We start from the raw sequence: 16,282 nt of genomic DNA, 5'->3' as shown, positions 1-16,282 counted from the left end.
CCGCTGGAACCATCAAACTGTTGTGATTTTACAAAAACACTACACTGTATTCAGTTATGTGACTGTACAAGAAAAAGAAAATGTTTGTTTTAGAAGTATTTAGCAGGTTTTGCGTGATGAACGGGTCTTGTAATCGGTCTGTTTTTATTTCCTGCGTGTGTTGGACGTCTCTGCTCAGTGATCAAAGAAATAAAAACATACACACAGCACCTCAGGATGTGTACGTTTATAGTTGCTCACTTTGTGGGTTTTCTTTTTGAGTAGGTGATTTTCTCATTTTGAGAAATAATAATAATTTTTAAAAAAAGTCCAGTAAATGAAGAAAGTGTATCTTAAATAAAAATGGAGTCACATTCGACCCATAGAGGGCACACTAACACCATCAGTTCCTTTAAACCTCATGTTGTTACAGAGCTTTGATTATTAGTTTGCATACAGGAATGTTAATATTATTTTTATCACGGCGTCATAATTTGAAAACTTTAGAAAAAATCTGTTTGAGATCAATTTGAATTCAGTTATTCAGTGTGGGAAAAAATGCTTAGAAAGAATTGTTAACACAATTTTGTTTACACTTTCGGCACTTGACACAATTTCTGTGCGACACGCTACGGTTACTTTATACTTTAGTCGTGTGACATGATTTGTTTTTTATTAAATCTTAATTTGTAGTCAGTGATCTTTTGTTTTCCTGAGATTTAAATGTAATGTGACAGACGCATTCTTTAAAATGGGAAAGCCAAAAAAAAGGAACCTGCCAGTTAAATGAAGCAAACGGATGCTGATCTTTATAGGTCAAGTAGGGGCTACAAGAAAAAACGTAAACTACGTTCACACAGCAGGCAAATGTGACCCATGTCCAACTTTGAACAACCTAATTCCTTTTTTTTTTTTTAACCTCATCCCAATAAATCCAATTTGGGCCACTTCTAGATGGGGTACTAACTTGAATATGTGCCCAATAGTTTCCAAATCATCTGCAGTCTGAACAGTGTATCGTTGACGTAAGACGCGCGTCACAATTCTGAACCAGGAGAAGCCAGATGCTGTAAATCCAGGTGTAAACATTGGCAAAACCAAGCGGTGCCGACACTTAGCTACTTTTTTGTTCTTAGCGTCCTTCGCCTGGTTCAGATATTGTGACGATGCTGTTGGCTCCCGCTGCTCAACAACTGTTGCAGTTGATCTGTAGGCAGCAGCTGTGCACATGCGTGTCACTTTGGAGTAGCAAACAGAAGCTTGATTTAGTTAGCACTGTGAAAGGCCTCGCAAGAAAAGTCGGATTTAAGCCAAAAAAAACCCCCAAAACAAATCGGAACTGAACATCAGGATTTGCTGTTTGAACGAAGCTTAATTACCTAAACCGTCTCATAATTGAAACATTCAAAACTACTTGAATTGTGATAAACATGGCCGACCCAGGTTTATCTCACAAGTTAGAAAACTTCAGACGCTCAAAGAGCGGTTTCTTGGGATCATGGCAGGAAAACCACATAACGTGTGGATCGACTGGGACTGAAACTGGAACAGATGGCTTCAGTCTGTAACCCTAAGGCGGACCTTTTCTGCAACTATTTTCAGGTAGGTCAGGACGAAGATGTGGGGCAAAACAACTCATTTCCACGGTGGAGGATCTGTGATGCTGTGGGGCTGTTTCTTTTCCAAACACCCTGGGAGCCCTGTCAGAGTCCTTGTCGTTCGAAATCCCTTGAACAGCAAGTTTATCTGAATGAAAATCTAGCGCCATCATTAGACAGAAAAATGTAAGACGACAGTATAAAGGACGTAAACAAAAGACCAAAATCAATGCAAGAGAATTTGCTTAGAGGAATTATTAAAGATTTATGTTTCTTTTTCTGCTCCAACCTATTAAAATGTCCTAAAAGACAAAGGATGTTAAAGGAAAATAGTAGATTTAGCAACAAATAAACACGCAAGCCATAGCGTTAATCAATATTAAATCTACCATCAGCATGAATTATTTATCAATTTCACATATTTTCTGAGAAGTCCTAGATGCATCAAAGCTTTCCCCAAGCATGACACTTCCTCTACCGTTCTACAAAGCCGGAAGGAAGTTTTGGACCTGGAAACCCGTCTGTGGAGACAAATAAAGTCAGTCCCCAAAGATAGTTTTTCAATTCAAGAAGTGATTTTGTGACACTTTTGGATCTTTACTCAGATGTGTTTTGAGCGTAGGGATTCTTCTTTCCATGTGTTTGATCTCACTCAAATGAAAAAAAAATAAAAAATTGATTTATGAGACGGCTGGTATCTGAAGAGGTTACGGATTGAATATTTCCCCGTCAAAATAAAACCAAAGGGGATCAAACTAAACATTTTTCAAAGGAAGCTTGCTTGTATCTGCTCTTGCTGACTCTGACATTCATCAACTGTTTATATCTGAAACATGACCAGAAAAAATGTGGCAATGAGCCAACGCAGGAAGGGAGGAAAAATGCAACGAATAAAAAACCCCAGAAACGGCAAGATTTTTCAGGTTGGTGGGGAGAAAAAGGTGAAGGTAATTCATGGTGACTGCACAAGGTTTTCCAATTTTAGTGGCTTCACTGCGATGCCGATGCTGAAGAATCAAATTCTACTTCTGTAGTTAGAAAACTAGCCGGTGTGTTTTGTTTGTCTTTTCAGGGAGGTATCAATAAGACGATACATCTTATTACGCTTATTTTATTTCATATCTGTTATGAGTTTGTATCTGTTTGTGTTTTCCACTGGGGTATTGAAATTATTTACAGGATATTTATAATAAAGTCCATTTTAAGTTTCGATTGCAGTTTGCCAGAGGTATCGTATATGTGGAGGAAAACATGCTGTGCACCATCCCCACTGTGAAACACGGTGGTGGCAGTATTATGATGCGCGAGAGGGGAGCTAAAATACAGGAAAATCTTGTGAAGAGCTTTTTTTTAAAGAGGAATTTGCACAAATGCAAATTAGACTTGTAGCTAAAACGAGTCTTGTTAGCTGTAGGTAGTTAAAAGACTTACATTAGCTAATTGGAACTTTCTATTTTTCTGTCTCAGAAAGTCCCAGCAAAAAAAAAAAGAAGAATGTTTTGGTTATAATGTCACAAAACGAGGAAAACCTGAAGAGGTGTGGATACTTTTTGCAATTGTTTATTGGTGCATCTTCACCACCTCCTGAAACACAACTCAATGTTGGGATTTGGATTTAAAAATATACACATATATTTTAAAAGCATCTAAAACATTCAGGTGCATTTATTTACTTTTTGTTTGCGTCCCTCGTATAAGTTTCATCTTTCATGACTTTTTTTCACCTGTTGATAAAGTGCAGACGAACTAAAAAACCCCATCCACAGAGTGCCTCTACAGCCGCCTGGTGGCCAGAAGCGGTACTGTTGCCGACACGACTGGCACACATAAATAAGGCAAGTCCCTTGATGAAAGTGATTTGACGGGCAGCAGAAGCTCCGGTGCGCCTCCTGTGCGTTTTCTTTGCGCGCACGCCTTTGATGGTGTCACGCAAACCCCCCACGGCGGCGTGTGTGTGCGTGCTCAGTCCGTCTGGCTGTCTGTCTAATAAGACTGACCCCCCAGCAAGCGGTTTAAAGGGAACACAAGAGCGCTGAGTCAACGAATCGCAAGCAGAAGGATGCAACAGTTGATGTGCGCATAAATGTGCAGAGTTTTTCTCGCGTTTGGAGACGCTCTGCTCACAAGGAGGATGGTGGCCGTGATCCATCAGGGGAAACGGCTCCAATCTTAGATTGCTTTAAAAAAAAAGAAGAAGAAGAAGAAGAAGAAGAAGAAGAAGAAGAAGAAATTAAGAAAACTGCATATTTGTTCCTCCACAAGGCAGTGACAAAAAAAAAAAAAAGAGAGCAAGCGCTGCTCTCTCTACAAATAAATGGGACGTTTTGGACTGAAACGCATTCGAGTGGACTTTCGCGCTCTGCTGGAATGGAGTTAATGCATGAATTTCAGATGGTCTGCGGCGGCGAGTGAGCGATCTGCCGAGCGGAGTGCAGCAAACATGCAGCGGATTCTGCAGAGGAGGCGAGTGCGCAAGCTGCGAGTCGTCTGGGCTTCCCTGGCCCTGGTGGCTCTGTCTCTGGCCGCCTGCAGCGCGCTGTTCACGGCGTGGACCTGGCGACAGACGCGGGACCTGTCCCAGTCCTTCCAGATCCTGCAGGACCGACTCGAGCAGGTTCGGTGTCTCACTTTTGAAAGTAAACCAGGCAGCGCCGCGCGTGCATGCAGGCGTTTGCGCTTTTGCAAAGCGATGATATTCACTCGGCTGCAACTTTGACAGGCATTTTACGGGTTTGTGTAAGATCTTTCTTGGTTGCACCTATATGGCTAAACGCAAATCACACACTTAACCCCAGTGTCTTCCTACTCTTGTTGCTGATTTGTGTCTGATTTGATCGCGTAGTGCTTCCCAGAGTTGGATTAAAGCGTGAGCAACACACAAATACACCAGCGGGGTGTCACAGGAGTCAGGTTTATTAATGCATGCACTTCCTGTGCTTCGCCTGAACTTAACTGAGTTAATATTCTTTGAGTGCAAAAGGCGATATCATAACATGTTAAACAATTCACACAAAAATGGGGGAAGACTGATGACTTGTCCAGCTGGAAGTCGTCGACACCCTGACGAAGTAGGGCAAGGCAACCAAGGTCATTGGTGAAAAACAAAACAAAAACTGGCAGCTGAGACGTTTAGTGGAAGGACAAAGTGTGACAAGTGGGATAATCGCATCTTTCAGAGAGGATTGCGAGCCAAATTCCAGTGGGGGTAGATGCACCAAATGGGGAGTAGTCTGTCCAAGAAAATTATTGGAAAGTTGAGTGGAAGGAAAATGTTGTCATAGGACTGCAGCCTGGAGAGGATTGTCACAATCAAACCGTTGATTGTGAAGGGTTTGGACCTTAACAACCGGACCGTGTCTTACTTTGGCTAGGAAAAAAAAAAAAGAAGGCTTCTGTTCTGTGCTGTTTCCAGATTCAAGCCAATTTCACTTTTCATCTGGAAATCTGGATCCGAAAGTCTGGAAGAAGAGAAAGGCACAACGTGCCTAATATAATAATAATAATAATTTTTAAAAAAAACAACATTTTATCTAATATTCTTATGAAGATGCACCTGCATAGCACACAAATTCTAGAATATGCTGTTGTGGTGGTGAGCGATGGCAGACCGACGGTTCCCCAGATTAGATCCAGTTTCCGTCCAGAAACCACAGCAGTTGATACAGAATCTGCTCATTTTCTTTTTATTATTTCACCCTCTCCTTCCTCCCGCCCCCCACCGACTTGTTTAATCGCCCCGGTGCCAGTTACGCTCTAGTTTTATCTCAACTTACTGGAAAGCCTCAGCTATTTGGCAAATGAGCAGAGATGCCGCCGCTGACTGGCTGGCTGGCTGCGCGCGCAGCCAGGCTTTAGGCGCTGAACGGGACGAGGCGCAGCAAGTGTAAGTCATCCGCAACCCGCGTGGAAACTCCTCGTGCAGCGTGGGTCAGCGTGAGCCGATATTTGAGGTACACTTGCAGAAACGGCAAGAAATATGTAATATTTTTCTTTTTTTTTATTTTTTCGCTCTCTTTGTTGTGTGCAACACAATTTATTGGCGAAAACCCGAGCCAGAACCGGAGCCGATGATAAATTCTTCTGGTTTCGAGTTCAGAGCTTTTTACAAAACCGCTGGATTTCATCAGCGGGTGGGAGGTGGGGGTGTGAAATTGACTATGTAGCATGTTTACTAAACCTGCACAGTCACACACACACACACACACACACACACACAGATTGGAGACGTGGAGTGTTGATGCTGGAGCCCTTCCCCATGGGGCCCCATTCTGTCCGTTAGACAGTTTGCCAACTCCAGATGAGAGCCAGCGAGCGTCTGGAGAGAGAAGTGTGACTCTCTGCCTCCATTTCAACAGTAGCAGTAAATTTAAACACTCGTTTCTATCCCCCCCCCCCTCTCTTCCCCTCTGGAGCAGCTCCTCAACGTCTCTGCTGTGGGGGCCTCCTCCGAGGCTCCAGCGGGGGCCTCAGTCGAGGATTTAAAAAGTCTGCTGGCTTGGAAATCATTTTCTTCCAGACATTTGAGGAATGTAAAGGAGTGAAAACACGCGTTAGGTGTCGCAATCATTCCTCGAGGAAGTGGGCGCTCTAAAGCAAAGGTGGCAAGAGTCGAGGCATTTCTCTGGCGCAGGGACGCGCTCTTAAAGGGCCAGCTCACGATTTTCAACGTGCGGTTCTGTTATTAGACTGTAAGCAATCAGTATTTATTTATTTATTTATTTATTTATTTATTTATTTATTTATTTTACCTGCGCAATTGTTGTCTTCTTATGGCACAAATCCAGATTAGTTGGAACTGGAGGATGTGTTTGTAAAATTTATGTCGAAACAAATAATTTTATGTGATAGAACTTAAACTGGGCTTTGAGATCATAAAAGGGGGTTAAATATGAAGAGGTTTAATGCATTTAAAAATGATTAATCCTAGGAGCTAGGAGAGGTCTGTGTTAAGCTATCAAAGCAACTGAATTTTGCAAGAAGTTTTTATACCAGACCTAAATTTCAAATGTGAAACCAAAGCAAACTAACAGTATACTAAAACAACTCCAGTTTAAAAAAGACTGCATATTTTAAAAGTTGTTGTATTTTTTTTTTTTTTAGCAACTCCTGGTTCTTTACACTGCTGGGTCAATAACACCAAAGAAAAATAAACTAAGTGAGCTTACTAACAATTGTAGACGTTAAAAGAGCTTATTTTTACTGACATCAACTTTGGCTATAGGGCTAACAAACATTTATGCTAATGCTTTACATCAGTTGATTTTTGGCATACAGTGTACCTTTGGCTATTCGTGGTTCGGTATTTGTGGATTCGCCGGCCGTTTTGTGGATCGAGTTACCACAATGTTTGTGTAAAATTTGCCTGTTTGTGATTTTTTTGTTGTTGTTGAAGATATCCAAATTATTCAATTGGAAATGTAGCTGGAGGGGCTGAAATGCATAGCAATAATGCTGTTTATCACACTACTGGCTGGCGTTTGTTGGAGTCATTCATTTTTCCTTGGTGCTGATTGGCTCCGTCTTCACCAGTGGTAAGAGAGCGGAGTGTGTGCCGGTTGGAAAACCAGTAATGTTTGGTAAGTGTTTGGTTGCAGCTACTATTAGCGCATTAAAAGACTAAACAAAAATATATTTATATTGTATGACTGTCTATCTCCACCAAAACTCAGAAGTTTTAATAAATACTTTATTATCTACGTTTTTTTTTAATGCACAGATGCTAAATTGAGTCTTCAGGATACAAACTTCAGTTTTTATACCTGGGATGATAGAAAATCAGATTCTAGATACAAACAGAACCCGCCACTACTGTCTAACAAAAAAAAAAGGAAAAAATATTTATGGCAGTTTAATTAAATCAATTTTGCGACTTTTGTTACCAGAAAATCTCTTTGAAAGGAGGGAAACATCTGCTTCTTTTCTCAGCACGTGTTTCACGCAGGAAGATCATTGGCGGCGCACCGCCTCCCGCCTCCATTTCCTGTATCAGTAATCATCAGTTTCTGTGTAAAATATAAAATAACAGAAATGCAGAGGCCTTGATGCTTTAGAGACTGAAAAACTTCAAGGCATTTAAAGGGCGCTCCGGCGAGCCTAGCTGCTAGTCTCCAAATCTGGAGTATTAATACTGAGTATCAATCCAGATTATGATGTTCTGATCTTCAACTAACTGGAGACTATTTAATTGTGTTATTTCTCTGTTTTTATTTTTGTTTTTGTTTTTTTTTGACAGGTCAACACGCAGAGGAAGGCAATTGTTCAGCTCATTCTGGAGAAGAGAGAGCTGCTGCTGGAGCGAGTGAAGCGAGACGGTAATACAAACCTGCCAGAGCTGCTTTGTCTCAACTCCGGCGCCCCCCCAACTTGAGCTTTTCAGTCGCTCCGATCGCCACAGACAGACACAACACACACATACCAGGCAAACTCACTTGTTTTTTTAGGAAGAGCATTTAACACAAACGGCCTGGACCCACATGCCACTTTGGTCAGGCCCTGCAGGCCGCATGAGCTACCGCTGCTAAAAGTTGACACAGGAAGAAGTAGGCAGCTGGATTACCCTCTCAGAAATTACAGGTCTGACCAGAGCGGTCTCGGAGCCCAGAAAACCAGCTGGCGAGGGGTGAGAGGGGCGGTGGTGGGGGGTGGAGAGAGAGGTCTCGCTGCACGCTTTTGGTTCAGTGAAATAGATTTCGCTTCCCCCCCCCCTCCTCTTTCTCCCTGAGCAAACGTCCAACGCAGCTATGATTTCGTTGTGAAAGCGATGATATTTGATGAGCTTTCATTGCTGTATTTATAGCATCTGCTTGCATCACCATCATGGGACTGCTGTTTCTGTCCGAGAGTAAACTTTAGGTCTGTTTTTTTTTTTTTGTTTTTTTTTTTTTGGGATTCTCTATCCAAATGTGACAAAACATTATTTGAAGAACAGCGTGTCCAGCTCAAATTTACCCTATGCGTGAGATGCTAGAGGTACCGTGCAGAATTTCATGGATATCAATAGGATGGGGGAGGAGGGGGTTATATATATGCCCAAACAGCTTTTTCCAGTTTATGGAAACTTGACCGCAGCCGTCCAGCTTTTTTGGAAAGACACTGCTGTAATGTTCTCTCCTTGTGACTGACAGCGCAAGTCAGGGAAGCCTGGCCACCCTGCGGGCTTTATGCTCGCAAAATCCCAAAATCTTTCAGGGTCGCCCACCTGAGAGTTAATTTAGCAATGGGTTGCAGTATTTCTGAATAATGGCAGCAGTCAGGTGGGCTGGCTGCTCCCTCCTGAAACATAAACTACGTCTTCCAAACACTGCTCAGGTTGTATCAGTGTTTGAAATCCCCTCAGGCTACAATAAACCTTCGCTGAGCAGCGAGAAGGCACGCTCCTCAGCTGTGTTGTTACTTTATTTGTCGTATTTGTCTGGAAATTCGGCCGTAGCTGTTGCTAAACTCTGTTCTTAATCTACTGTTTTGGGTCACGGAGCAGCCAAAGACCTTTTCGACTCTCTTTTTCCAGTGCTTCATTTTTCTCATTTAGCCTTCGAGCCCCTTAGCTGCGCCTCCGAATGCCTGTCTTTAATGCTTTCTTATTCACTTTTCCACTGTCCATCTTGTTTTTATTGCCTCCCCCCTTCACTCTCCCTCCAGACACACAAACCCCACCGTCCTCCATCCTTTCTCTCTGGTCTCTATCTTCGAGATGACTGCGACCAGCTGGCACTAAAATTAGCCCACAGCGGGCCTAAAAGGAAAATAAAAGAGACACGCACTTTTCTGACTTACAATAACAGTTTGAGGAAATATATCGAAAGACGTGAAAGGGAACCCTTAGGCCCATCTGCTAACCGCGTTAAAACCGGCCGGGCCGAATATAAACGGCACCAAATTAACCCACCGTATTATTAACGCGATACAGATGGTAGTGATTGTTTTATCAAAGAAAGAAGGAAACGTCAGCCGAAGTAATTTTCTGATTTCAAACTCACATTCTGCCTGTCTTTGTGTCTGAAGGGGGCTCGGTGCGAGGGAGAAACGGGAATGGAAGGAAAGCGGCGTCTCATTTCGAGAGTAAGTGGCTTGGCAGATCCCCTCTTACGGTCTCGTGTAGCATCTGCTGAAGTGGTTTTGAATCAAATACCCCTATACGGTTGCACTCGTAAAATCTTAATTGACTTTCCCCTTTTTCTGTCTCCATCATTGTCTCCGACTTTCCACCAGTAACCAAACTCTCCTCTCAGCAAGGTATGGGTCCTTGAGATGTTTTTATTAAAAAATATATATATATAAAAAAAATGTTTCTTAACACTTTGCAAGCTGGCAAGAAAGGGCATTGATTTGTGTTGCTTTCAGTCGGAGAAGGGGGCGTGATAAAAGGCTGGGAGGAGAGGACGCTCAATATGAGTAAAGCGGTGAGGTACAACAAGGAGGAAGGCACCTTCACAGTGGAGAGAGCAGGAGTCTACTTCCTGTTCTGTCAGGTGAGCTTCACAAAGTCTGTAAACTGTAAATATCTTCTTCGTTTAAAACAGTATCAATACCTTTTAACGCGTTAACGTCTTAGCATTCTTTAGGTCAGTACCAAACTTGAAAAGGAGTAAATATTTGTAATAACTGAGCAGAGAAACATATTTTGGAGCCTTTCTGTCTGAGTAAAGCTCAGCTGCTCACTTGTGACCAATTTATGGTTATTAAGATTATTTGTGTGTCCAGTCTGAACAGTAAACTCGTTGGAAAGGCTGTGAACGGGACACTAAAAACATTTGTAATTGCTTCTGTTGTACACTCAAAGAAACCGTGATGTGGAGTGTTTTGGCGAATTATGGTTGGTAAATAGGAAAAGCATACAAGAACTCAAACTCTGGTTAAAATGCTGTTTAATTGTTTAGCTTTTTTTCCGTTTGTTCTTTATTTTGGACCAAATTTGCAGCAGAGTATCAGTAGGTTTCCGAGTATTTCTTTGAATCTGTTGATCGTTAAAGTTGGTACAAGACGTCCCGAAGGCAGGTACGGACTTATGCAGGGTTGGTACAAAATGTTCAGTGGCAGACAACTACTGTCTTTACCTCCCAAAATAGGCACCAGAAGACCAAACATGCAATCGTGTGAAACGGCGTACAGATAAAGTCGTGCGATACCCCTCTAATCAGGATATAAAATACCTAAAGTTTGTGAATTCACAATACAACTGAACTTTATCATATTAGGGTAAAACTAAGAATTTCAAATGTTACAAATGTTATCAAAATATAGCAATTCCAAAAGACTACCTGGACTCGGTGTTTGTTTCATGGATTAATGCATATTGATTAAAAAAACTGGCCAGTTGGATTGGCTTTAACTGCCCTGATCTATGTATGCAGTGGTTCCGATGCTAAAGTTAGCTGACTCTGCTATAATAAAGAAAAGAGAAGACTTATAAAATTGTGACTTCATTGTAATCAAAATCAGCTCCGAAGTCCAATAAGGTCAACAAATCCAACTAATCAGTCACAGAAAATCACTTCAAGTTGTATCAAATCTGCCAAATCTCAGTGAAAAAACAGTTCAATCCAAGAACAGACGCTACATCCACAGGTAACAAATAATTACTGACCACAAATATAAATTAATTTTTTATTTTTATTTTTTTGAGAATTGAGAATCGTGCGGCTACTGAGAGCTGTGGTGATTCACAATTGTTTAGTTTTTAAATCATGTAAACTGTAAAAGAAATGCAGGTTGAATTCCTGCAGCATGCTAACTTTGCTAACAGCACGTTTTTGTAGAAGACAAGAGGCACCCAAAAACAAACATGAAAGTGTATTCAGAGGAGATTCTTCCCCAAGCTCCTTCTTGATTTTATTTTGAAGCTTCAACCACATGGAACAGAAATTAAGAGCTGCTGTTGGCATGCTAATAACCGGGTTAGAAGGATTTTGGCTGCCTTTCAGAAAGATTAAAAACAGCAAAACAGAGATAAAAAAGTAACGTGCTCAGATTATGGTTATGTTTAAAGAGAATCGTTCAAACTTTTATGTCCGTTTCCTTTCTTTGGTTTCTTTTGATGCAAAAGAGAAGATGTATGGATTGAATCCCTGCCACGAGCAGGCTCCTGACAGAATGCTCAGCTACAAATCAGCATCAGATTTCAGTTTTGATGGTAAAGACACTGACTTTCAGTGTTGATAGCGAAGGGTACAGCAAAGTAAGGGTCTGTCCTGGTGGACCCTTGCGTTATACTAAAGCGTTTATAGGAAATAGTTCAGATCTCGTCAACAGCAATTGTTGATCTTTAGACGTTCACTCCTGTATAAAACGTTTCTAATCACGCTTAATTAAGCTGTCAGGTGTTTTGACAGGTTATGAACATTCCCGCCAAGTGGACAATGGTAGTTAATTATCAACACTAAGCGAATAACAACCGAGCATCTGTCAAGAGTTCAGGATAATGTGTTTTATGTTGTTTAGTTATGACTTAAACATTTACAGAAAACTCAGTTAAAAAAACTTACTCAAAAGCTTGAGATTTGCGTGTTGTGATTAATATTCCTGATTATTCGTAGCACTATCTCTTCGTATTTTCGCAGAACTCTATTGTTAATGCGCCCGCCGTCTTTCCGCCCTCCTCAGGTGTTGTTCAATGAACAGCAGTCTCAGTATGTGAAGCTGGACGTGGTGACCAACGGGCCCCGGCCCCAGAAGCTGCAGTGCATGGAGGGCTACGGGACCACGCCCTCCGCGGGGCCGCACTCCTTCCACTTCGTGAAGCCCTGCCAGGTGTCTGGCCTCCTGCGGCTGGAGAGGGGCACAGAACTCCAGGCCAAGACGGGCCCATCCTTCAGCCTCCACCCGGTGGCCAATCACGTTTTTAGCATCTTCAAAGTCAACTGAGGATCGGCGCTCGTCTGATCTTAGTCGCAAACTATTCTCGTGTAACACAAATCCAGCAGGACTACTGCAGAATGTAATTGTTTGCATTGAAAATGGATAATATATATATATTTTTTTCTCCTACAAGGCCAAACAAAAGGCTACAGATATTTCCCACATGTGCTTATATGAGAGACAAAGCTGACATTTGTGGAAGCTGTAGAGGATTTTTCTTTTTTTTCCTCTGGACTGCAGCCTGTTTTGGAATTCAGTTTTGGATTAAAACCAAGACCTACAGTGAATGCAAAAAAAAAAAAAAACCCAAAAAAATCCTTGATGAACTTCTGCCGAGAGAACAGATGTGACGGAGGCCGGTCTGTGGATTGAAGAGCTTCACAGAATAAGAAAATTCCTTGGAGGTCCATCTTAGCCCCCGTATAAGTGCGCCTGAACTTTCAGTAAGCTCACATTTAAGATGTGCACCTTCCACAGATTAGAGCACATCTGCGAGAGTCTGACTCTATAAAGGCTTTCTCCGGTTGGCATTGACTGTTTAAATAATGCTGCCTTTGTGTGAGTGCATGTGTGTGTGTGTGTATGTGTGTGCGCGTGTGTGCGTGTGTGAATGAACCCTGATGAATCAAAAACTTCGTGCTGATTTTCTGATCTCGTCGATGCGAGGCCTCTGTGTGAAGTTGCTCTTTTTTTCAAATGTTTTGTATATAAGTCACTTATTTTACAGAATGTGCCTGAAGTCCTGAGTTGGCAGAGGAAAGGGGGAACATTTTTTAGAATAACGCGGATGTGAATTTCTTCTTCTTGTGTTTTTTTTTTTCTATGGAGAAATGATTGTATAGTTTAAAAGTCAAGGTTCAAAGCATTGCAAGCGAAGCATACCGCTGTATATTCTGCTTTATCTGCCATTTTTTCTTTCAGGGTGTTCCTCCTCTGTTTGATGATGCAATGGCTATTACTCATACACTTTTTGTAACTTTTTATAAGCCAAGGCGGCGCTAAAAAAGACTGATTCAAGTAATGCAACTATGCAAGAGTCAAAATGTGTTCTGGCATTGAATTTCAGCACAAGTAGCTGTAAGAACTCTGTTGGCGGTTCCATAGAGATTCTCAAGTGTAGCCATCGAAATGTCAGGGTTTCTCGCAAACAAAAACAGACATGACTATTTCATTGACATTTCAGGTTTGCATAATTATTTTTTTATTATAAAATAAACACAATGAAGGGCTCACACAAGCGTAGATCAAGACGCTTTCACTACAGTAGTTGGACACTATTGCATTTTTTTTATTAGCTTAGGAGTAACACTTAATATCTTAATATGTAAGACTTCACTGACTATCTTATTGATCGAAGCGCATTTATGTCACAGACTCCTCCCATAAACTTCTCTTTCTTTTTATTGGTCGATATGCAGCAGCCTGACGTCAGCCCATGAGGTTTATAAAGTTTATAAAGAACTAAAAGCACAGCTATTCATTTTCTAGCTTGCTAACGCATTACAGAATAGCTCTAAATGTTAGCACTAGCACAGTGTTGGCACAATCAGAAGCTCCTTCAAGCTTTATGTCATGGCGTCAGTGGTGGTTTTTGGTATTTTCAATATGGTTTTCTGCCCAGGGCGGCATAGCACAAGGGAAACAGTTGTGTACTGATTCTTGTTAGCATGTTCAGTCAATGGAAATGGATCCTTGAGGCCTTTTTGGACTGCTGGTGACCTGGCACTGGTTGTGTTTCCATGGAGCAGAATGCTGGGGTAAGGATCATCACTAGACCATGACAGGATTTATCCGACGGTGTCGGTCAAAATGACGGACATCGAGAAGCTCTTACGCAACGTCTGCGGCTAAAGAACCAATCGCAGCAGACTCCTAATCAGTCCCGTCTGTCCGGCCCGAATGGGACTACAGCTCTTAGGGTTCCAGAGAGTGGGCTGAACTGGGCCATAAGGGCTAAGGCAAAGACGCAGAACACAGATATGAATCCACGACGGGTCGGGTCGGGTCAGACCCTGCAGTGCAACAAGGCCTTCAGACATATCAGACCTTTTCTGTTTTCTTCTACAATGAACAGAAAATTGAGATTTACTTATTCCATATTTCAGATATGATACGTCATCAGAAGTAGTTCTATTTCATAAATGGGCTCAATAACGAGAGCGAGTTTGCCTTTGGGTGCGTGTGGATCATCAGAGGGAGGGAATCAACCCAGCTACCAATCATCCAAGAACCGCCACTGACTTGGAAAGTAAAAAAAAAAAAGACTGGATGTTGTCTTCTTTGTGTTTGTGCAACTTAAGTTATGAACAGCTGTAATAGAGTTAGTGTTTATGCCAGACTAAACAAAAATAACTAAAATTCTGCTTTTGTGGGTTTGAAAAAAATAAAAAAGGATAGCTTTGGCAAAAATGACAAAACTGAACCTTGAATGCGAGGTTTTATTTTTTACCATTGAGCAAAGACAATTCAAATATCTTCCTGCCTTAACCAGATTGCTTTTCTGTTACTTTTAAAAATATATATTTGAGTAAATGGAACTTCCTCCTGTGTCTCCTAAGCTGCGGCTTTGTGTAATATTCCCTGTTATATTTCAGGGTGTATTTCTAGCATTGGGATTCAGCACTCCCACTCTTGTTTATAAGGAGTTTTTGTGGCCGGACCGCATTGGTTTCTCCTCAGCACTTTACGGCAGCGATTGTTGTGTTCCTAATTGGACTCAAACGTTGATGTTTTCAAATGGAAATCTTTTTTAAATTTAGACAATAAATCCCTTGTGCTTCCTCTTTCCTTTTTTTTTTTTTTGTCGTCTGTGTAACCCCCACCTCCGCCCACACCCTCTCTACATCCATGTGGACATCATACTTCCCTGTCAGCATTCATCATAACACACGCACACACAGCAATGGTGATCTAAATTTTCACTTCCTAGATCTGAATCTGAACCACACAGTTGAGGAAAAACATGCCTTGTCCCTCCCCCATCTACACACACAGTTTAACACACATCTCTGCCTAGAATCCTTTTTTAAACTTTTTTTTTCTTTTTCATTTAACACCCCTGAATGTCTTGTGAACAGATTTGTAAAATAAATGATGGATGCATGCCCTGTCTGAGCTCATTCCTTGTGAATGTTGAAGAAAAATTCCTTACTGTTCTTTTCTTCACCTGAAAATTAAAAAAAAAAAGAAAATCAAGGTCAGATTTTTGGCAGTTGGATTTTGTCTGAAAGAACTCAACTTAGAAAGACTAGAAGACAATTTTTGTTCATTCAGATTTAAGACACTTAAAAACTTCAGTAATTTAGGCCATGATGAAGTGTTTTAACACTTGTATGACATTTAACTTGAAAAACAACTTCCCTAGAAGGCAGTATTGTTGCATAACCCATGAAACGTTGCTAAAGCGCCTTTTGTTTCAATTTCAGCATACAATCTTATTTGGTTGGACTCTGTCAACGTCACACATTTTTACTATGCAAAATTTACCCATCCTGTCCGAAATTCTCCAAAATTTCTCTCAATTAGCGATTGTTTTGGTGATTTGGATATATTGGTTTGGAGTGTTTTAACAATAATATTAATAACGTATTGCAAAACAGAACAACGTGAAACCACTTTGAACTGAGAAACTGTAAAACAGTATAAAAGTTATTAAAATAGTTTTAAAATCAGAAAATTGCGAGGTTTTTTACACATTGTTGCTTGTCAGTAACTGAAATTTGTTCTCAAGAATAAAAACTAGCAAACTGAAGAAAACTGAGAAAATGGTGTAAAGTTTGATGAACTGTGAGCTATAATTTTTATTTTAAGATGGCTGAAATTGGCATTTAAAGTAGTTACACTCTAACTAG

General features: G+C 41.1%; 1 protein-coding gene across 1 annotated transcript; it reads left to right on the top strand.

Annotated features, from left to right (window-relative positions):
• Positions 1-3,420: 3,420 nt before the first annotated feature.
• Positions 3,421-15,535, top strand: tnfsf12 (TNF superfamily member 12). Its single transcript, XM_005813948.3, has 6 exons — positions 3,421-4,191; positions 7,810-7,888; positions 9,579-9,635; positions 9,786-9,809; positions 9,918-10,045; positions 12,177-15,535. Exons 1-6 carry the CDS (start codon positions 3,958-3,960, stop codon positions 12,435-12,437), a joined length of 783 nt encoding a protein of 260 aa, XP_005814005.2. The 5' UTR covers positions 3,421-3,957; the 3' UTR covers positions 12,438-15,535.
• The last annotated feature ends 747 nt before the right edge of the window (positions 15,536-16,282 follow it).

Source organism: Xiphophorus maculatus, chromosome 14 (genome assembly GCF_002775205.1).
Source record: "Xiphophorus maculatus strain JP 163 A chromosome 14, X_maculatus-5.0-male, whole genome shotgun sequence".
Taxonomy (NCBI): domain Eukaryota; kingdom Metazoa; phylum Chordata; class Actinopteri; order Cyprinodontiformes; family Poeciliidae; genus Xiphophorus; species Xiphophorus maculatus.
This window is presented reverse-complemented; position numbering and strand designations above follow the sequence as displayed.

Bases quoted from the DNA above. Each gene is read 5' to 3' on its own strand.
- tnfsf12 (XM_005813948.3), top strand. From the start codon at position 3,958: ATGAATTTCAGATGGTCTGCGGCGGCGAGTGAGCGATCTGCCGAGCGG. The intron at 4,192-7,809 runs GTTCGGTGTCTC...TTTTTTTGACAG, and splicing joins TGCAGGACCGACTCGAGCAG to GTCAACACGCAGAGGAAGGC. The intron at 7,889-9,578 runs GTAATACAAACC...TTGTGTCTGAAG, and splicing joins GGAGCGAGTGAAGCGAGACG to GGGGCTCGGTGCGAGGGAGA.